The sequence below is a fragment of the Pyrus communis genome, chromosome 4, assembly GCF_041283825.1.
Source record: "Pyrus communis isolate YQ-2024b chromosome 4, ASM4128382v1, whole genome shotgun sequence".
Lineage (NCBI taxonomy): Eukaryota > Viridiplantae > Streptophyta > Magnoliopsida > Rosales > Rosaceae > Pyrus > Pyrus communis.
In genome coordinates, this window is record NC_142568.1 from 6,243,531 (window position 1) to 6,266,134 (window position 22,604).

Consider the following 22,604-nt stretch of genomic DNA (forward strand, 5'->3'; position numbering starts at 1 on the left):
GAAAGATATTTAGTTACCACAAACAAATAAGTACACTAGTTCAATAATTCTCAGTCGTGCTAAATTTAATGATGGATTTAAATATTAGATAATTTCTTATTATTAAATAACGTTTATCTATTTTTTTAACAAACAATATTATTTATGTTAAAATAAAAATTTAATTTTATAATAAATTAATAATAATATAATTTAAATTCATTTTTAAGTAGTTGACCATAACAAAAATTTTGCAAGTTTATGGTGGAGGCCGACAATTTGGTGATATTTTTGTAACCCCAGATGCACTATTTCACTGACGCCGACACCCATCAAAGAGATGAGAAACTGGACAAAAACAAAGGAGAGAGTTGAGAGCTGGATGAAAGTCTGAGGAAAGATGCATGGCAACGTGTCAAAGCGTGTGAAAAGGTCGACAGATTTCTGGTGTGGAAAGTGAGGACAGAATACCATAAACAAATAAAAAATCGCTGCAAGGTCAACTTATGGTCTCATACACCCCAAAACCTAAAAACAGAAACCGCATTAAATTTCCACATCTAAATTCCCATAAAATATTCAATGATTCCAATCCCTCTCGTATCTGCCTCAAAAAATATTCAATCCCCCAGTAAAGTTCAAATCTTTATATCATTAAAATACTCCAATCTTGGATTCAAATTCCACCCCAAGAACCATCCCAACTCCTTCTTCCTCCTCCTCCTCTCTCAGTTTCTCTCCGGTTCTTCCGTTCTTCCTCTTCATCTGCTGCAACTCTCTTCTCTTCTGGGTCCTTTGTCTCCCCTCCCACCTTGAGATCTTCACCTCCTTAATCACAAGAACCTACCTCTCTCTTTCTCTCCTCTTCTCTCTCCTCCCTCTCTCCCTCTCTCTCTCTCTCTCTCTCCCCTCACCCTCACTAACTACCCCACTCAGCTTTTACCTCTCTAGAAACACAGCTTTCTGTTTTTTTAATTTTTCTCTGAATTTCTCTATCAATTGCTTCGCTGCATCTTTATTTGACTTTTTGTCGTAAAGTTTCAAGTTTCGGAATGGATTTTCGAAAACCCAATGCGATCCAGAAGAGGCCGGTGCTGCTGAAAGATTTTCTGATGGACGATCTCAGCTCCTGCTCATCCAACGGCTTCAAATCCTTCCCTCGCCGCCAGTGCTGCACAACCACCGTCCGTTTCCTCCTCGACATCGAATTCAAGAGCTCATCGTCGTCGTCTCAACTGTCCACTCACAAGTATCCCAGTAAGATTACTCCTCAAAAGCCAGTCCTCCACCGAAGCCGGTCCAGAGCCGCCGCCGCTTGCGATGCCGTCATTAACGCCGTCAAGAGCATCCCTTCCTCCCCGTCTGTACGGAGAGGAGTGGTCTTGCTTCTTCCGAAAAGCCTTTCCCGGCGGCTGCGGAGGAAGAGATTCTGGAAAAAACAGAGCAAGGAAGAGAAGAAAGAAGAGAATGACATCGGACGGTGGAGATTGTTCCGTGAGTTTCTCCACGACGAACCTCCGTCGTCCGATCAAAACACCACCACCACAGCCAAAACCGCAGTCACAGTCTCCAGACATTCTACCAGTACCAGAAGCAGTGGAAATGATAGTAACAGTAGCAGCAGTAACAGTTGGGCGGAGAGCGAGTTTATTTTGAGCTTGCAGAGTTCAGGTGGAAAGGACGGCGTGGATGTCAAAACGACGAGTTTAGTGAAGGACAAAGTCAGCGAGAAAGTTGGCGGGGAAGTGGGTGAGGATTCCGTTTCCGTGGCATGGCCAACCACCACCACAACCACCACCTCCTCACCTCCGAATGATAAGGTACGTTAACCAAATGGGATTTTATTATTTAATGCTACGCATGGTCATGGGAGAAATTTTTTATTGTGATCCGAACACAGGAGGTACACCACGTGTTTTTATATAGAGTAATATTATTCATACCATGTTAGGTGATATTTGATGTGAACAACCACATTATTTGAATTAATCAGATTTTTAAATTTAGTTCATTATTTAATAAACTAATAATTAAGAAACACTAGTTAATTAAATTATGATTGTGGTATATGAGGAGTCTTTCTCCTTCCATTATTTAGGTTTTGCAAATTTTTCAAATGATGTAGCAGTCCATACTTGATGTCATCTAAGGTGGTATAGAAATGTGATATAAAAATATGGTATGAATAGCATTACTCTTTTATATAAGTGGTGGAAAATTTTATTTTTTTAAGTTATTAACTTTTTAACACACATATCCTACAATTTGTATAGTGACACGTGGTCTACTACCCTGTATACTGGTCACACAGAAAAATTTCTTTGGTCATGGATTGTCCCTCTCGAGAAATTTTTCATTGTGATCAAAACACAGGTAGTACACCACGTGTTACTATACAAATGGTGAGATATGTGTGTTAAAAAAGTTAATAACTTAAAACATACAATATCTATTTCTTTTGGTTATTTGATTGATCTAACCACTCAATCCCACTTTTTAATCCATGTAGTTCAGTAAGATTTTAACTTAAAGAATAGTTATGAATAATTAATGCTTCACTACCACATTTTAATTCATATACTCGTGTCTGTTACATAATACGAGCATACCGTTGTTGTGATATCTCATGTTAACAATACAAATATATGTTGTGAGAAACTTCCACATACGGTATCGTCAACCTATAATCTCACGATGGAGGTCAAACCATGCCATGCTAGTCTTGAGTCCCTCCCCCAATTGTGGAGGCACAAACTAAATAAAAGCTAGAAGGGGGCCAAAACTACATTTGGTATGGTCTGTAGGGTGGAATTAGCATGGGATGTGTTGGGAATTTTAAAATTGTGGGGTTAGCGGGAAAAATGTGGATTCCCACGTGTGTGGTATATCTGGGAAATCGTACGAGCTGCTTCTCAAAGCTGTAGGATTAAAATTTACTTCGAGAATTTCAACGCCTACGATCCCGCGACTTCATGTTGACCTGCCGGCTATACGGCGTCGTAAAGCGTGAGGCTACCTGGTATCATGTTACACAACACACCAGATTTTTCCTCCATCTTATAAATATGATATTACTATAAAGCCCCTGCCGAACAAAGGCGTTTAAATGGAAAGGCGTGGTTTGGTGGGCTTTGGCCCAGTCGTGTTATTTTGTTAGGTTTGGCATCTCTAACTGCCAATAGTATTTTATTATCCGGTCTGATTTATTAATTAGGTATTTTTGGTGGGATTATTTATTAACTAAATCTTTTTGGTGGGATTATTTATTTTCTAAATCTTTTTGGTGGGTCATTCATTCCAATTTTCTTCTGACCTTTTTTGGGTGGACCAAAATGTTGACCCTCGGTTCATAATTTATAAAGTGAACCCACGGACCAATGCTTGTTGGGAGTGATCTATTTTCTTTATTTTTAGTCATTAGGGAAAACGGAAAAAACAAAATTAATGGATAAAATTAAGCGAGTGGACAATATCGAAAAGAGGAATACTATAAAAACTAAATTTGTAGACAAAATGTTAAAAACTAAATAATATGGAAATCACTTCGCGTTAATTTGTTTTTCTTGTCAACTCACGCACATGGCAATATCTAATACATATTTTTTTTTTTTGTAACAATGACACAGGAGGGATGGCTGAATAATAAAGAGGAGAAGGAACAGTTTAGTCCAGTGTCCGTACTGGATTGTCCATTTGAAGACGAAGATGATGACCATGCTCGCTCACCCTTCAGTCGTAGCCTTGCATGCATGCAAGGTCTCTCTCTCTCTCTCTCTCTCTCCCCCCTTGAGTATATCTATATAGGAGTCTATTTTTCGTCTCATGATGGTCACGCGATAAGGTTAGGCACAAATTAATGACACATAAAACCGTCACTTAGAGTTTGTTTGACATGGCTTTTCAAAAGGCTAAAATTGTTTTCAAATGATCAAACACGTTTTTGAAAATGGTTGACAAAAAAGCCTAGAAGCGTTTATGTTATAACAGTACTTTTGAGTGCTTGTTTTTACTGATTAATTTTATGATCATTGTGCAGGTACTCAACAAAAACTTATGAGAAATATCAGACGGATCGAAAACCTAGCTCAACTGGAAGTGGACTTAGAGCAACGAATGAAAGCGATAATGGATTCAGAGGCTGAAGCCGAAGCACCCGCATCACTCATGCATACTGCAAATTGGCATGCAGAGCAAGTTAACAAGACGGAAGAAAAAACATCAGATAAACGGGTGAGCTTGAAGGCAGAAAAGGTAGTGATGGATTTGTGCAGGGAGACAATCGTTGAGAAAAACAGTGACGAAAGCGGGGTGATGCGAGAGGCGGTGAAGGCGGTGGAGGATTGGATAAATGGTGAGTCACAGGAGTTGCAGTTGGGATGGGAGGTGGAAGAAGGAAGAAAAGTGTGTGTGAAAGATATGGAAAATGAGTGGGGGAGTTGTAGAGAGTTGGATTGTGAAAGACAGGAGGTGGGTTTGGAGTTGGAGGCTGAGGTTTGGAATTCTTTGCTTAAAGAATTGTTACTTGATTTGGTTATCTAGCTAGTTAAACGGCGTCGTATTCAAAGACAGGTCATTGGCTTGAAATGACTTACATGTATAATGTAACTTCCAGCTTCAAGCAGGATCCTAGAGAGATCAGTTTTGTTTAAGTTTTATTATTGTAAAAATTCCTATGGCATGCCAATAGATTAAAAATTGGAGAAATTAGGTTTTGGAAACTAGAGAGATCGGTTTTGTTCAAGTTTGTCGCTTAACAGATTCGATGTACGTTGATTCTTCCATTATTTTTCATGTTACATCAGTTGGTTAAGATCTATATGATTAGGTATTACTCTTCCCTAACCTCCTCCATTTATCTTTCTTTTCCTGACTAGTAATACTTTCATCATATCATCGAAACTGTTTAAAAATGGCTTTGCAACAACTACGAAAACCTAAATATGGAAAAGTGTTACATTAAGTGTTTAATCTCAATTTACCTTTTCTCATGGTATGTGATCATCAATACTATATTTGGCACACAAATTTCATGTGGCCTCTCATTACTATTTTTCAGATTTTTTAAGTGGTCACATGATAATACAGTTAATAACAATCAAGTTTCACCTCATATGTTTAAGGCAAAGTGGCATGAAAAATGCAACCCCATTTAGTATTTACTCTTTTTTCAGGCACACTTCTGTCAAATACTATTAACAGACCAGTGACCAAAAACCAAACTGACCCCCCAAATCCATCAAATCTCTCCCCTTTGACAAACCAAATTGCACACACAATAACCCTTCAAATCCTCCAAATTCTACCGTGATTCTTGGGGTGGAAAAACCCTTCAAACCATCCTCTTTTCAAAGCCCTCAAAAGCCTCATTGCTAGGTGCTACCTTCCCTTTCGAAGAGGCAGAGAGAAAGAGGAGGAGAGTTGAAAATTCGTACACACTCTCTCTCTCTTTCTCTCTCCTATACTTTTTTTCTTCATCCAAAAGACGGACCCTTTTCATAAAAACTTGAGCTTTGCAGTATAAAAGCTGGGAAGCTCTTGGATTTGTGATTTATCAGAGGTTGGAGTTTTCTGGGTTTTGATTGGATTGTGGGGAAGATGAAGAACGAGGACGACGAGAGGTTCTTGTTTGGGATTTCACTGTCTGATAGGCCGAGGTGGCAGCAGTTCATCATTTGCTCTTCTGGCTTCTTCTTTGGTTACCTTGTCAATGGCATCTGCGAGGTTTGTTTTATATTTATTTGGTCTTTTTTTTTCACAGTTTTTTATTAATTCGAAGATATAATTAGGAAAAATAGTTGCACAACTTCACATTCGTAATATATTAATATTCTTCATTGATTATTTAATTCAAACATAAAAAATAAACGATAGAGATTTTTGTATTCTTCGCTCATTATTTAATTCAAATGTTAGAAATAAACAATGGATAAAGAAGAAAAAAAAGCGCGCAAAAATCACTTACCATTAGCTGTTTCGTATTATGAATTTTGCTTCTTTTTCTTTGTCAAGTTTTATTTTGTTACTATTCTGTTATTTGATTTTCTCTGATAGCAAAAACAGAGTTTGGTAGAATGTTTGGATAAAAACAATCCTTCATTGCTATTTTCTTGTTATGCCTCTCAAGTGTCATTCCTTTGGTTCTCTGTGGCAGGCCTTGAATTCTCTTGTCCTACTTCATAAATAATTTAATTAATATTCATGGATTTTTTTTTTTGGACTTTTCGTGAGTTTTTTTTTTTTTTTCTTAATCCAAATTTAAAGGCAGCCCTTATTTTTCTTGTGTTAACATGTTTTCGTTGATCGCAGGAATACGTGTATAATCGTCTCGAATTCAGGTTAGTTACCCTTAATCTGATGACATGTTTTCTTTGTTTCAATTTCGCTTAGAAATACAGTTTTGTTTCAAAGTGCTTTAGAATGGTTAAAAAGATTTTAAATCACTAGAAGCGCTTTATGGCAGCATTTGGTAGAAAAGTTAAAATCATGCAAAAATCATTTACGAGCAAAATTGCTTACTAGATAAGCATTTCCAAAGGGGCCCTTAATTATTTATGTTTTCTAATTTTGCAGCTATGGATGGTACTTCACTTTTGTACAAGGGTTTGTGTATATTGCGCTAATGTACCTTCAAGGCTTTACCCCTAAGAAAATGGTGAATCCATGGAAGACGTATGTGAAGCTCTCCGCCGTTCTTATGGGTTCTCAAGGACTGACCAAGGGATCCTTGGCATGGCTTAATTACCCTGCACAGATAATGTTCAAATCCACAAAGGTAAAACTGTCAATAAATTTACATAATCTGTGACCTTTTCAGTTAGAGCTGATTGCTGTAAAAAAATTTGTCGAAAACTCAGGTACTACCGGTGATGGTGATGGGTGCATTTGTTCCGGGATTGAGAAGGAAATACCCGATTCAGGAATACATCTCGGCAATGCTTCTAGTAATTGGTTTGATCCTTTTCACCTTAGCAGATGCAAAAACATCTCCCAATTTTAGCATGGCTGGTGTGATAATGATATCTGGTGCTCTAATCATGGATGCCTTTTTGGGTAACTTGCAAGAAGCAATTTTTACCTTGAATCCTGGTACCACACAGGTAAATCTTCGGTGCCTGTAATTTCTTTACTGGTTCTTCAAATGCTATAGAACTTGGGATTAGACGAAAAAGTTACCTCTTTGTCTTAGTAATTATGTCTTACTTTTTAACTTCTTACAGACAGAGATGTTGTTCTGCTCAACAGTAGTTGGGTTGCCATTTTTGCTTCCACCCATGATTCTTACAGGAGAATTGGTTAAGGCCTGGAATTCTTGTTCTGAGGTAAGTAATTACGAATTAGTAATGTCTAATCTTTGCTTAATTTATATATTTCACATTAATTTGCATTGGAGTCAAGTCATTAATGACGTGCTCACCATGCCTGTCCATTCGGAATTCATCATGGAGATCCATGACCATACATACATACATTGATATATATGTGTGTGTGTGTGTGTGTGTGTGTGTGTGTGTCAAATGGGGTATCTTACCTGCATATTGAGGTTTTCTGAGACAAAAATTCACTCCACTGATACCAGTAGAAGGTTAAAGTTAATGACTGGGGTCGTAACAAAGTGGTATGAGAACCGAATGGTGTTCTATGTGATGGACAGACAATTAGGATTTAATGATCTTAAGTTGGAAAATGTTAAGAGAATCAATCACAATTATACCCCATGAAAATCCCAAAAGTGTTTTAAGTTATTACACTAAACTGTTTCTTATGTTAATTATTCTTCTGTCAATGATTTTGCAGCATCCTTATGTGTACGGGGTTTTAGTGTTTGAAGCCCTAGCAACATACGTTGGACAAGTATCTGTGCTATCCCTCATTGCCCTTTTCGGAGCTGCCACCACTGCTATGGTACGTAATTTTCGCCTTCTAATCGTCGTAATTTTAAACTACATTATGAAATCGATGCACGCATTTAACCGGTGGGTTTATCTTTCGTTCTTGTAATGCAGATTACAACGGCTAGAAAGGCGGTCACATTGTTGCTGTCGTACATGATATTTACGAAGCCCTTGACAGGCCAACACGGGACAGGGCTGCTGCTGATAGCCATGGGAATCACAATGAAGATGCTTCCCGAAAACAAAGTCCCCGGTCGGAGTGTGATCTCTCATACTGTTGCCAAATATGCAAAATCTTTCAAACTAGGGAAGAGGAAAACAGAAAATGAAACCGAAGAGTTTCAATAAAGATGTGTACAATAATGATCTATACATATGAAAGAGTATACAATACTGATGTATTTGGTGAATCAAAGACCACGGTCTAATAACGAACCATTCTGATTAGTTGATAATATTAGTTGATAGTTTTCTGAAGTTTTATTTTCTTTTTTAGAATTTAGTTCTCTACACACCCAAGGATAAAAGAAAGGAAAGAAGAGGTGGCAAGGCAAATCTCAGCTAGTAAGGATTTCTTTGTCACTATGTAGACCTCACATGTGAGGATTTCTTTGACGTACCCAGTGATTTTTTATACATTGGGATACTGGTAAGAACTTCTATTCTGGGCCATTGAAAGCTCTTTGGCCGTATATTTAGGAGTTGTACGGTTGCGGGGACTCCATTTAAAGTCCTTATTGGAGATGCTCTTAGTTTCTTCCAAAAGATCAGCCACAACAGTTGGTAAAAATGTTGCCACTCAGTATTAATTAAATTTTGAGGTATTCATCAATTTCCCCCCTGAACTTGTGACCATTAGCCAATTTCCCCCCTCAACTTTAATTTTGGCCAATTTCCCCCCTCAACTCTCATAATTAGTCAATTTCCCCCCTCAACTTTAATTTAGCCAATTTCCCCCCTCAACTCTTATAATTAGTCAATTTGCACCCTACTGTTAATTTTTTAATTTGATCATAATTAAACAAGTGTGTGTAAGAAAATGTTAATCATGTTCCTATATCTTTATCCTATTACAAATAGATTAAAATTTAGAATTTTACAATTTATCATAGATAGTATTATTAGTCTGAATAAATCAGTATGGAGTAATTTTATTTAATTTTTGACTATACAAAATTGATAACGAAAAGGATTGATGTGTAAATTTTTGTATGTGAATACAATTTTCTTTATAAAAGTGAAAGCTAAGTTCAAGTAAATTGCGGAGAATCGAGCTTTAGTGAAAAAATAGCTAGTCTATTCATAATTTTCGACTCCTTATTAAGAATAACCCATTTTATTGAAATAGGTCTGATCCATGAGTTTAGGATTATTATTTCTTTTTGTTCTTATTTCTTCTTCTACATGCTTTAAACCCGATTCATAACTTTTTCTTATAATAAACCCATATCACATACTAACTATATTATGTTTTTGTACATTTTACCCTATATTATGCAAGTGAGTTTATGTTAATTTTAGTACTTTGTTGGAAGTTATTAGAAAGATTGAAAATTAAGAAAAGAATAGATGGAAAATTAAAAATAAAAAAAAATAACAGTAAGGTGCAAATTGACTAATTTTGAGAGTTGAGGGGGGAAATTGGCCAAATTAAAGTTGAGGGGGGAAATTGACTAATTATGAGAGTTGAGGGGGGAAATTGGCCAAAATTAAAGTTGAGGGGGGAAATTGGCCAATGGTCACAAGTTCAGGGGGGAAATTGATGAATACCCCTTAAATTTTTCATAAAAGTAATCTTTAGTATCTAGGGCTTCGTGAATCACCCCGAAGTATTTTTATGAAATTCCTTCATAATTTTGCAATTTCAAGCATTGTTCGATACAAAGGAGAAATTTTTTAGTGTGCTAGGAATACGGTCTGGTATATCAAGTGTCATAATAGACGTGATTGGCTACTTAAAAAACAACATGTTTTCCATTACTTATATCATGTCGCTTAAGAGAACCAAACCGTATTTCTAGTACACCTAAAAATGTTTCCTTAGAGCATTTCCACCCCTAAAAAGCCCCTAGGCAATAGTCAATTCAATCCACCCAAATGAATAGTAAATGCCTGTAATGAATAGTAAAAACCTAAGTACATCTTTACCCTTAATTACCTAGGCAATTCGAATTAAAAAATTATTAATTTTTTTTAGTAAAGTAATAAAAATAATTTAATTTTTAGTTTCGGATGGGATTTTAACCAATTTTGTCACGTCATGTATCATTATTCGAAAGTACAGTTTTTGGTTGAAAGTATGGAAAATGTTGAATCTGGTGTAAGGTGGAAGATAATGGTTAGTTATTTATAGGAAAAATTATAATTTTTCTCTATGTTTTTGTATTTTTTAACTTTTTTTTATAAATGTTTATTAAGTTAATTAATCTGGATCGTTGGATATTAAAAAGATTGAAATCCAACATCCCAAATTTGGATACATGGCCAACGGTAAGATTTCTGACTTTATTTCTATTTTTTAGGCTGAAAAACCTAGACCATTGATCTGGAAGCCAAACAATCCAAATTGTGCCACGTCACTAACCGTTGGTTTTAAATTAAATTTTTTTTTTTATCATTGGAAATCCAATGGTCCAAAAAACTAGTCGTTAGAAATCCGATGATCAACGTTGTGCCACATTGCTCCTCTACCGAATCCCTGAGTGCCACGTTGCTCCTTTACCGAACCCCCAACCCCCCATTCAGGCTGGCAACCAATCGGGAATGTGCGTGTTTCCCATGCGTCTAGTGCAAAAAAAAAGGGCTACATGTGGCTGACGTTAGCCTGGCATCAGATCAGCTGGGTATAGTGTCAAGGGATTTTTGTTTGGGTGAAAAGCTGGGGATCCAGGCCAAGCCTCTTCTTTCGGACCAAAACAACAAATAATGCATCTTTATCTGGGAAGGCATGATTAGGAGCTAGCTTGAAATCTGAGAAAAATAATATCTCTTGGCCTCAGTTAAAAGGTTATTTGCCCCGCCTTGAGTTAAGACTAGAACAGTCAATGTACGTTTGGCTTCGATTCCCAAGAAGAAATGAAGGTCACTGAGATTTTTCATGGCGAAGCACGCACCCAGTCACTGAATGAAAGAAAAGAGACGAGAGGAGGCTGAGGCAGGACGGTAGTCTTGAGAAAGATCCTTTTGCGAACTGCTCTGTGGCTAGACATGAGTAGTTTTTCAAGCCTCCCATCACGCCTTTGGTGCATCTGATCGAGACAAAGCTCGAAACGGCTGCTGGATTTCTTTACTTAGAAATAAATAATTCGTATTCTAAAATACATTATCTCACCAACATCTATGCTATGGCCAAAGTGCCAAAAAGGGTTGATTCTTGCCATCTAGGAATCAAGGATTTTTGGTTTGTGATCGATCCCTTCTTTATAGTCTAGTGGCCCTTCTAAAACAAGATTCAATAGCTTATCCTTCTGTTGACTTCACTTCTTTTGAGCTGTGGATTGGGAGGGGTGTAGCGAGTTTTTTAATTAGGTGGTCTGGGGGGGGGAGGGGCGGGGTGGATCTCAAATCCCCATCAATACAGCCACTTAGTATTACAGTTAGTGGTGTTCTTCTTTACTTGTAAGTAAGAGGTCTAACATTTAATTGTCGCTAAAGATAAATTTGAACCACATTATTATGGCAAGCTTAGTGTAAGGCCTAGCCTACACCCCTTATCACTTGGCGTAGATAATATCGATTATTTAAAAAAAAAAAAAAAATCCCAATTGAAACAAAGACCCTCATGAAATAATACTGTAGTGGGAACCCAATCCGACGGTCCAAATTAAACTTTGGTTCCCCACTTGATCCAAAGGCTCTAATCACCGTTCCTTTTATTTTTTTAATTTAATATAAAAATGGAAAAATGCTTTTCATTTTTCCTCGTTTTGCTTGCAGTGTAGCTATAGTGTTAAGCCAAAAGCAGAGAAATTCTGAAAAACCCTATTCCGCTTTTTGAACCCGGAAAGCTCGAATCATGATGACGAAAGGTCCGAAACGTTTTTCTGTATCGGACTTCAACTCTGACTCGGCCGTAAGTAACACTTTCCCTTTCAAAAATTTCACCTTTTAGTTATTTGTATTCAATTTTTATTGAAAATTTGAGGGGGAAAAACCCTATATTCTAGTTTCTGTTTTGTGGATTGAAGTGTATTGGAGGCCCTGCGTATTGGGGCTTTTATGTTTTTTTTTTTTTTTTGTGAATAAATCCCAAACGGTTTGAATTTTAAGCTGATCAGTCGAGCTGTTTAGGGGGCAATTAGCTTATAGTGGTTGCAATTTTGCATTATATTATTAATTAAGGACTGTATAATCTAAAAGGGTTATGGGTTTTTTTATTAGTTTTTCAGATTGGGATTGTGTATTTTTTGAAAAATTTCAGTTTTGGTCGATTCCTGAGCTGACCAAGGAATTGGGGGTAGACGAAGTAATAACGTAGGAATTGTAGTGGAAGATGTGCAGACTTTAAACAAGCAGTTAGGCTACCATTCTCTTTAGTGGGGATTTAGGGGAAGGGTAGACGGAGAAGTTATGGTCAATGCAACCAATGAGCAGGTTTTATTGATGTCAAGGAAGATGTTAGGTTTATGAGCTTCGACTTGGAGTAATATTAATGTTTCACCTTTCGATAGAGAAGGTGTATATCTGTATTTATTGGAAGCGAATAAGTTAGGCTTTCTGTTAATTTATTTCGTTTGCGTCTGGTTGGTTGGTTTGTTGTCAGTTTGTATTTCAACACTCATTGTTTCAGTTCTGTACTGAATTGTGGGTTTTCATTGAAATCTTAATATTCACTAATTAAAGGGAGGAAAATTCACTTGCTAGTTAAGCAATGTTTGATGCATTGTTATCCTCAGTTGCCTCTCAATGCCTCTCAATGGCTGTCAAATAATATGAGACAAATATTATCGGTGACTATGGATCTTATGCAAGACTTCAAACGGACTGTTGGTGGTTTCAAATCTCCACATTTAAGTTTTTCAATAGTTTTTCTTTTATTGGTGGGGGTTAGAGATTTTGAAATTTCAGTATGTTGATGTATATTATATTTTCTCTTTCAACAATGTGCAGTTCCGGAATAAAAGGATTATGGCGGGATCCTCATTTGACTCTAATAGGGCAGAGCCTTCTCAAGAGCAATTGGCAGATACAGCTCCTTTGGATGCACAGCGGGCTGCATCATCTCGGCAGCATGTGAGAGCTCTGAATAACCAATTTGCAAGGTCCGCCTTATTTCTATTTCTACAACCATATGCTTTCGTCATGTTGTATATGAATATGTCAAAGTTTCTTATTAGGGTTCCAACTAAATTGGTTTCTTTTTATTGACACTATTCTTCTTTATCAAATATGATGTGCACATTTTATTATTCAGTATGACTTGATATGCTTCATATAATTTTGAAGTTTCTACATCATTTGAATTTCCTATTTGTTCTCGAAATTATTCCTGCTACTCAGACACATAACCCTCAGTTGTCTTATGTTTATCGGACCTTCCAGAATTGATAATGTTTTCGCTATAAATATGCCTCTATTTGTACAGTTGGGTACAAACACAACTAAAGAATCATCCTGATGAACTTTGGGAAGATGGTGTCCATGACTACCTAGCCCATGCTTCAAACATTATGGTAATTCTCTGCAACTTTATATCTGTTTTAAAGGATATGTCTCCAGTTTAGTACTTCTACGTTCTTTGCAATCAGACCAGGTGTTGAATAAAGATTCTTCACAGAAGCCAATTGGATCGGTTCATTCAATAATTGTAGGTTCAGTACCTATATTTCCTTCCTAATTATTTCCCCTTGGCATGGTAGGGTGGGGATGGAAAATGTTGTCACCTGCATGCCCTTTTTTCCCTCTTGTCTTAATTAGTTTCTGTATCTCTCCCCACCCCCACCCTTCCTCCTTGCTCATTTTCTCTTTAAATGAATGCTTCTGTCGTAGCATTATTGATATGCTTGGTGACGATAGGGCTGGTTTAGCCAGACCCCATCTTGTTTTGTTTCAGTTCTGCCATTGGTGTTGTCTCTCTCTATTGTACTGAAAAACAAAATCTTTATCAAATTTAGTGTTGTCCCACTTATATTTTCTGTATTCACCCTCTCATTTCAGGAGAAATTCAGTGACGTTGTTAACTGGCTTAAAGTAAATGCTGCAAAAGGAGAAAATTTGGCTGCAGCAGGATCTTGTATTACTTCTGAAAAGAAAATGGTTCCTGTGTCCACGGATACTGAGACGAAATTAATTCAGACAAAACCCCTGTTTTCACCAGTTAGTACAACTGCTAGCTTTACAACTTCATGGAGTTCTGGAGTTTTCTCCAACAGCCAAAGCTCTGCAGGTGCCTTCTCCAACAACCACAGCTCCACTGGAGTAACACCTACTGTCCAAAGTTCTGCAGGAGAATTTTCTAACAGTCAAAGCTCTTCAGGAATATTCAGCAGCCAAAGCTCACCAGTCTTTTCGACTAGTCAGAGCTCTGGGCTATTTCCCCACACTCCAAGTTCTGGAATGTTTTCCACAAGTCAGAGCATTGGATCAGATCAAAAGAAAACTCAAAGCTTTGGAATGTTTACCAATAGTCAAAGCTCGGCAATATTTTCTAATAATCAAAGCTCCGGAGTATTTTCTAGTAGTCCAAGTTCTGCGGCATTCTCCAACACTCCCAGTTTTGGGCTTTTCTCCAACAGTCAAAGCTCAGGGTTGTCCTCCAATACTCAGAGTTCTGCGGCTTTCTCCAACACTCCCAGTTTTGGATTATTATCCAACAGTCAAAGCCCTGGGTTGTCTTCCAACAATCAGCCCCCTTCCATGTTTGGTAGGTATCATATTAACGACATGTTTCATTTATGTTATAAATGGTCTTGACTCTTGATGTATTTCATAGTAGATCCAATTATAAATTCAGATTTCATGGTGGTCCTAAATTATGTCGAATTATTTTGATGGACTGAAAGAACATGGTACAAGTAATTTAGGGTATGCTGACTAGGAGAAAATACTGACCTTCTAGAGTGCTTTCCGAAGTATTTATGATAAAATTTGTAGATTCCTAAAAAGTTCAGAATGTTAAATCTACCATTGAAAATGGTAGCAAGTAGCTTGTTATGTTTTCACAGTTAACTTGTTACTTGCTTTCTTGCTCTCATTGAAAATCTAGCAGCTATAGTCTTTCTAGTAGAGAAGTGTTACTTCTGTGAATTTGATGTATACTTGACATCCTTATTTTCTTTTTTGTAATTTCTTACCAGGATTTCAAAGCTCAGTTCCTCCAAAGCAAGATGAAGCTGATGATGGTGAGACAATAAGTTTTTGCTATTTTACCTTTCACTGCTTTTATTTTCTGTTAATTTTCTCCCTCAATTTATTCTTCATGTATGTTTGATTTCATGCCTTGATTTTATTTTGTATGCTTTAAGCTTCCAACTATAGCTATTGTCTTGATGAATGAGTTCTCAACTTGTTATATAGAAACGTTTCTCTGAGTGAAGCTTTTAAGCTTCCTATGTTTGGTTTGAATTCAGTTTGTTAGAAGACTTTGTGATTGCTAAATACCACCTCTTTTTTGCTCTTTTTATTAAGGGCTCGGCATTTGATTCAGTTTTTAATTTGTCAATTAATTTGAAACCTTAAAGGCTATTGCTGCTATTGCAGCAACATAAAATATAACTATGTTTTAAATTGGTGCACATGTAGACCCATCAGTATATACCTGTATCATACGCGTTGAGTCCTCCAGCACTAACATGTTTCGTAGACATCCAATTCAAAAAAGAGTAATCTGGGGACGAAACTGACACATTCAGGACACCTCACTTAAGAAATCTGGGACAATTGGTTTATTTTTTGTTCCATCTTTGTTTTGTTTTTGTTTTCAAAGACTATCAACAGATAAAGGCACTTCCTTGACTTGCAAAGTCAGGAGTTAAACAAAATAATTTTTTTGTTGCAACTTGGCTTATCATATTCAAATGCTTCTGTCATGTTGTATTTTTCCTGACAGTCTAAAGAAGCTTTTCTTGATTTTCAGAATTTAAGGGAAGGAAGTTCATTCGTCTATGACTTCATGGTCATTAAATTTGAATTTATTGTCTCTTCAGTGTGCATTTCTTTTAGTTTTCTACTAGGGTGTCTATGTTGCAAATTGCAAGACGTGATTATATTTATGCTTCCATGTCAGGTTCATGGTCCAAGCTTGTGGACATATAGGGTTTGCATTGTACAACACTTCGCCATGTTTATAGCTGTTAAAGTTTAATGGTGAAGGTTACATTTGCTGATAATTGTAGGAATTATATCGATATGGTCTTGTTGATTCTTTTTAAGTACTGAATGTTCTTGTTCTGGTTCAGAAAATGAATTGGAGCAACCTGGCAGCCCATCTGTGGAAAAATCTGAAGAGAGGGGTGTTGTTGTTGTCCATGAAGTCAAGTGCAAACTTTATGTGAAGGTATATGTGTATAAAATTTTGTAATATTTTCTATTATAACGTTCATAAATAGCATTGTGAATTTGTTCACACTCTAGTACTCTACCAAATAAAACCCTGTCTTGATTTCCAAATTTTGTAATTGATCTTTTTTTTTCTTTTCCATGCATTTGATCTTTTTTCGTTCAAAGTTTATAAATATGCGTGATGGTATCAGTTTATTGATACCTCCCTTAGATTTTCCAAGTATGAGTTATACGAAGATGTTATCATGCAAGACATATCCATTTCCATATGTACAGAATATAGTATTTAAACAACACATTGGTAGACTTACACATGTGGATTGCTGCATCAGGGTTAAGTTATGCATTTTGTAATCTCAACTCCTGTACTGCAGTTACCGATGCTAATATTTTATTGTCCGGTATTGTATCGGTTTCCAACAAAAGAAAAGAAGCATACAAATAAATAAGGCGGGACAGTCTCATCCTTTAGAAATTGGACTGCATTTTACACTACAAGGTTTGGGGGTCATTTGCGAAATGAGTAACGAGGTTTTAGTTTTTGCACATTACACCGCGTGGTTTCTGAATTGCAGCAATTTAACCCCTCTGTTAGTTTCCCCATCTAATTAGACGCTAAGTGCTGAAGTGGTGTAGACTGGGCCACATTTGAAGCACATGCTGCACCAATTTTCCCTAGGAAATTTTTGTGATGCAATTTACATCTGTTTCACATCTGTAACTTGAGATTGTACATACCAAGCGCCATTTGTAGCTTCCACATTCTCACTGATTTTAACACCATTTTTCTTTCGGATATTCCAGTCAAGTGATCCAGCAGATAAAGATGCATGGAAAGATAAAGGCACGGGGCAGCTATCTATTAAATGCAAAGAGGGTATCAGCAAGGGTACAAAAGAATCAAAACCAACAATCATTGTCCGAAATGATGTATGTTTCCTTCTAGACATATATGGTTTTGAGTATTAGAATGCAGTCTGACACATTAACTTTTATTTTTTTTAGTTTTCTTGTGTGCTTTCAGAAGTGTGGTATGTTGGCAAAGGGATGTAATTATTGGATTTGCTTTTGTTTGAGAGAACAAGAAAATCTTCATTTCTATAGCTTTATTCCCATTTCGTTGTTCTTTTAAAGATTAATCTTTTCTATTATTGTTGTCCCTTTTCGTTGTTGAAGTCGTTGCATTTAAAAGTTATGTATGTCTTCAGCAGAAGTTTCACTTTGTATTCTCTTTACTGATGGCAGGTGGGAAGAGTGCAGCTTAATGCTTTGTTATATTCTGGCATTAAGACGAATGTGCAGAAGAATTCCCTTGTTGCAATATTTCATACTGCGGTAAGACAATGCTGGTATTTGATATTTAATTAGAATTTTTGGTCAATTTAACTGTACAAAGAAAAAAAAAATACGGCAGGGTTAGACGACTATCAATTAAACATCTGGCCCACAAAAAGGCTATATTGAGCGGTTTAGCTGCCAAAAATACTCTTGATTGTTTTCTCTGGGATTCTGTAGTTGTTACTTGATTCATTGATTAGTTTTATCCTCATAGATCTGAGAGAAATACACACATTCAGTAGGGAAATTTGAAATTGTAGTTTGTGTCACGGTGGGTTTGATGAATTTGATGTGTTAATTAAATCTAAGAAGAAGAAATATGGTAGGATCCTATTCAGTAGTGGGGCTTAATTGCCTTGTACGTAATTTAGGATGATGCTAGGTACTCCGTGAAGCATGTATGTTTTAACTTGTGGTTCATATCATGTGACAATATGTGCAATTTCTCTTGGATTTTGTAGGGCGACAGTGATGGAAATGTCGTGGCGCGTACCTTCTTAATCAGGTTGAAAACAGAGGAGGATAGAAATAAACTGGCCACAGCAATCCAAGAATATGCCCCTGCATCCTGAAAGCCAGTTGCAGTACCGTGAACTACAACTACGTAATCGTGTACTACTGGAAAATATTTTAATTCTTCACTCTTATTTTAATTTTTTTAGCTGGCTCTTTTTTGAGGCTCCGAATCGAGCAGGGTCAGTTTTGATGTTAGACTCAATAAAATTAGTGTGTTTTAAGAAGCTAGCAATCTTGTATCACCAAAATACCTATCAAAGTTGTAATTTATCCACTTTATCCCATTTACCTGACAATTGTTGGATCATATATGCATCAATTTTTCACCGTTTTTCGTTGTTGATTGTTCCGCATGTAATTTTTTTCGGCTGAGATGTTCGCCTTTTACTTGTTATCCACTTGTTTTTACTTGCATAACCATGTTCGTGTGCAAGGTTTTTGCTGTCATTCTACAGAATGTTGCAACTTGCTAACTGGAGAGAAGAAGGCAAGGGATTCTGATATGTATATCTACACCTGGAGATAAATGCTTGATCTTGGAGCTCTCTCATTGGATACTAAACCATGACGGCCACCGCAGCCATTGGCGGAACTAGGTTTTAACCACCGCCACCGCATCCAATACCCGGCGGTTATCAAATGTACTCTCATTTTTGTTTTGATTTCTTAACGAGGAAATGTAGTTTTAGACAAATGGCTAGTTGCGGAATGATCACAAGAAACAGTGGAGCAATTACTTGAAGAAGTAGAAAAGCATGACCCCCTCCATTACACCACAAGGCTTTTGTGTCTCTCAATTTACATTACATGGTGTGAATTACGTGTGCCTCAACGGCTGTTTCATACGCTTAACCGGTCTAGCAGACGAGCGACAATCTAAGCGATGGGACAGTAGGGATATGCGTGCATGACGCCCAACGTATGACTGATTCGGTTACAGCCAGATCAAGCTGATCAAGCTCGCCAAGTCCAATCGTGTTGTTCCTCTTGCTGTGGATTCCAGCAACCCTAGAAGGCCCGTTTGTTCCGCCTCTCCAAAATTCTTTGCGCTCTACTTCTCCACCGTCACACTTGACAGCTGAGCAATCTGTCAGCACAATTAGCTTCTCCACACTTGACTCTGCGTTTCTCCGAAGAAATAACCCCATCAAGGATTTTAAGGACGGATAAAACAGTTGATTAGTCACTTTAGCAACAACGTACCTAATTTGCAGCCAGCTTCGAATAAACAAACAAGCTAGGGAATAAGAAATGTATACCTACGTACGCTGTATCTAATGCCGCCATGTTGGTTTTAAATCTTAACGTGATGTTTCTTTGCTCTACCGCAGAACTTGGACTGAAGAAGCTAAAGCTAGGCATCGATGGAACTGGTGAAGAAAACTCCAGCGGACTTGATTCATAACAGCTGCTAAAAGAAAAACCTCCAGATGCAGGGCAAAGACTACCGTTGTCAACTAGGAAACCCGACGAAGATGATTTGCATGTGAATGCAGGTGATTGCCAGAGTTCCACATCACCAGCTGTGGGTGAGCCATCATCTAAGCTAAAGTTCTGATTCGTATAGATAAATGGTGTAGAGAAAGAACCTCCACCCACTTCCAGCTGTTTTTGAAATTGATTGTGCAGCTTGTGTGTCTCTTGACTCACATATGCACGATCTTCCATCCATGGATGAGCTGCATATCAAACATAATTATGAACGAAACTAAGAATAAACGTCTAGAATCAATATTTTAGCAATTTAAGACATGCGTGATGACTTTTCGTGGGCAGTTTTGGGAGGATTGAATTCTTGTGTTGGCTGGTTACAGGAAACAAAAAACTGCATTAACTTTTGACAGCACATTACAACTCAAGATTGACGAACTTGTGGATTGATGGCGTGCAGATGAGATTCTATAACCATACACCCCCCTCCAAAAGAGTTAAAAGTATTTATGAAAAATTTCAATTCGCATAATTGTGATCGCTCCCAAGGGATAGGATTAATGGCCTAATCTAAAGTGTTTGGAAAGCCTCAATTATCATAAAATATATCTGAATCATATCCTTAGTGACAAGTTTAGATTCTCAATAAAGAGAACTGATATAGAATGTTTTAGTAATTACTACAAGTACGGGGTACGGGCTACAATATAACAATGACGCAATGATGTACCTAGAACCTGTGCAGCTGTGAGCCTTCTGGAAGGATCAATGCAAAGCATTCCAGCGATCAATTCCTTCGCAGATGCAGATATGTGACCCCAAGGATCGGGAGGGAACCACAGATCTGCAACCCTTACAGCATCAAAAATTCTTGACTTAGTCTTCCCCCAGAAAGGAGGCACCCCACTAAGAAGTATGTATAAAATAACTCCAGCGCTCCATACATCAGCAGACTGGTTATAACCTCCTGCAAGTACTTCCGGAGCTATGTAAAATGGACTTCCAACAGTCCCATGCAGTTTCTGCCCTGCTGATACAAACACCGAGGTGATTAGAACGCGACAGACAATTAAGCCTAGTAGAAAAATCTAAACAGAAGGAATGGGGTACAAAATTGAGATTAAAATGAAAATTCACCGGGTTTGATGTAGGTTGCAAGGCCAAAGTCTGCCAACTTAATTGGTGAGGATGAAGAAGTTGTAGCCAAGAGAATGTTTTCCGGCTTCAAATCTCTGTGAACAACGCCGTTCTCATGACAATACATAACAACTTTCATCAGATGTCTAAAAAGAACCCGAGCATCAGTTTCTGAGAATCTTCCCTGCTTCTCAAGCCGATGAAAAAGCTCCCCTCCAGCACATAACTCCATCAACAAATGCACATGATTTTCCTCCTCATAAACTGCCTTTAGATTTACAACATTCGGGTGCCCAGACAACCTACACAATATTTCAATCTCAAGCTTGATGCTGCGCACATCATTGTGCGTGGCCAATCTATCTTTGGCGATAGACTTGCAAGCTAAAACCTCACCAGTAAACTTATCCGAGCATGCCCTAATGACACCAAACTGTCCCCATCCCAATTCCTCACCTAGAATATACCGGTCTTTCAAATCTGCCACTTGGGTTGCTTCCAGAATTGTGTCGAAAAGGCTTGCCACTCTGTAAGAATTGCAGAATTGGATCGAAGGCTGGCTAGTCTCATTGTTGTTGGCTGTGGCCATACCACGCAACCTCAATAGTATCCTCAACTCTCAATGTCACAAAAATTCAGCATGTTAATTAGTGTGGTTCTTAGAACAAAGCTATCGTCATTTAGCCCTCTGGAAAAACCCGTGCTCAAAATCGACATAAAAAATCATCTAGCCATACTCTCATGGTGGACAACATGGTTGGAGAAAATATAAACTCATTTACTTTGTGCGAACGGCAACATTCGATAATCGACATCAATCACCTCCTGCATACCACTAACTGATCAAATTAAGATAACTTGCTTAAATCCCATTTGGTAAAATTCACGAATTTACTTTCTTTTGGGGGGATAACATCATTAAATTAATCCCATCTCTCAAATTTGGCAACAAAAATAAATCCAGAAATAAATTGAACAGTTCAAACAACGCATATGTAATCACCCACCACCTTAATTCTATGTGTTCTAACACAAAGTCAAAACCTTAACATTCAATACTAAACACAAAAGTTCTTCACCAGTAAGATTGAACCACCCCCTCCCCTCTCCCCCCCCCCCACCCCCCCCACCCAAAAAAAGGCAAAAAATAAATAAATCCCATAAAACACAAAGATTCATACTTTTGCAACTAGAGCAAACCCATATACCAGAACAACCATGCAAGTTCAAGCTCAAGTTTTTCTGAAACACTAATAAGAAAACGCACTAAAGAACTCACATTTTTCACACACTGATGAGAGAGAGAGAGAGAGAGAGTAACCTGGTCGAAGAGACATTGCGGAACAGGTCCGTTACGGCAAAAAGCCTCCAAAAGTCCAAACCAGTTATCGGCTTCTCACTTGCTTCAAAAGTGCCCTTTTTCTGTCCTGACCGGAAACCGGGAAACCTGTTTTGATTTACAGTCAAGTAAATATATGCAACCTTTTAATAATACCACAATAATAAAATATTGTTTACGCATTGACCACATTCATCCAATACGTGTTCTTTAATTCCAATTGGTACCTAGAAATCTTTTCAAATTGTCACATGTAAACTTACGTTCTACTATGCTACGTTGTATTCTCTACGCCGGGATTTTTGGTTGTTATTACATCCTTGACTAAAATTTTAACAATAAAAATCTTAGTATATAAGGTTTTCCGGTCCTCAAAACATATTAGAAAATCTCAACATTTACCTGAATACAACTAAAATTCAGTTTTCCGATGGTTAACTGCATTGGAAAAAAAATAAAATAAAATTCAGTTT

At 37.4% G+C, this 22,604-nt stretch overlaps 4 protein-coding genes across 5 annotated transcripts; 3 read left to right on the plus strand and 1 right to left on the minus strand.

Annotated features, from left to right (window-relative positions):
- Positions 1–467: 467 nt before the first annotated feature.
- LOC137723789 (uncharacterized) lies at positions 468–4,821 on the plus strand. The gene is made up of 3 exons (XM_068462979.2): positions 468–1,799; positions 3,606–3,735; positions 4,016–4,821. Exons 1-3 carry the CDS (start codon positions 1,032–1,034, stop codon positions 4,516–4,518), a joined length of 1,401 nt encoding a protein of 466 aa, XP_068319080.2. The 5' UTR covers positions 468–1,031; the 3' UTR covers positions 4,519–4,821.
- A 221-nt stretch (positions 4,822–5,042) lies between these two features.
- Positions 5,043–8,348, plus strand: LOC137723499 (UDP-galactose/UDP-glucose transporter 4). The gene is made up of 7 exons (XM_068462692.2): positions 5,043–5,700; positions 6,286–6,314; positions 6,550–6,751; positions 6,834–7,076; positions 7,197–7,298; positions 7,774–7,881; positions 7,983–8,348. Exons 1-7 carry the CDS (start codon positions 5,575–5,577, stop codon positions 8,217–8,219), a joined length of 1,047 nt encoding a protein of 348 aa, XP_068318793.1. The 5' UTR covers positions 5,043–5,574; the 3' UTR covers positions 8,220–8,348.
- A 3,429-nt stretch (positions 8,349–11,777) lies between these two features.
- LOC137723311 (uncharacterized) lies at positions 11,778–18,561 on the plus strand. Its single transcript, XM_068462474.2, has 9 exons — positions 11,778–11,943; positions 12,981–13,132; positions 13,456–13,543; positions 14,028–14,733; positions 15,167–15,211; positions 16,268–16,365; positions 17,175–17,300; positions 17,616–17,705; positions 18,170–18,561. The coding sequence occupies exons 1-9, from the start codon at positions 11,887–11,889 to the stop codon at positions 18,278–18,280; spliced, it is 1,473 nt and encodes a 490-aa protein (XP_068318575.2). The 5' UTR covers positions 11,778–11,886; the 3' UTR covers positions 18,281–18,561.
- Positions 18,562–18,933: 372 nt separating this feature from the next.
- PEPKR1 (phosphoenolpyruvate carboxylase-related kinase 1) lies at positions 18,934–22,251 on the minus strand. Of its 2 annotated transcripts, XM_068462473.2 has the most exons (5): positions 22,114–22,251; positions 20,793–21,617; positions 20,386–20,682; positions 19,484–19,903; positions 18,934–19,344 (listed from the first exon to the last, which is right to left on the minus strand). In XM_068462473.2, the coding sequence occupies exons 2-5, from the start codon at positions 21,379–21,381 to the stop codon at positions 19,082–19,084; spliced, it is 1,569 nt and encodes a 522-aa protein (XP_068318574.2). In that variant the 5' UTR covers positions 21,382–21,617; positions 22,114–22,251; the 3' UTR covers positions 18,934–19,081. The 2 variants fall into 2 exon arrangements, with proteins under 2 accessions (XP_068318574.2, XP_088548548.1); XM_088692422.1 differs by lacking the exon at positions 22,114–22,251 and having other exon boundaries at positions 20,386–20,685; positions 20,793–21,526.
- Between the last annotated feature and the right edge of the window lie 353 nt (positions 22,252–22,604).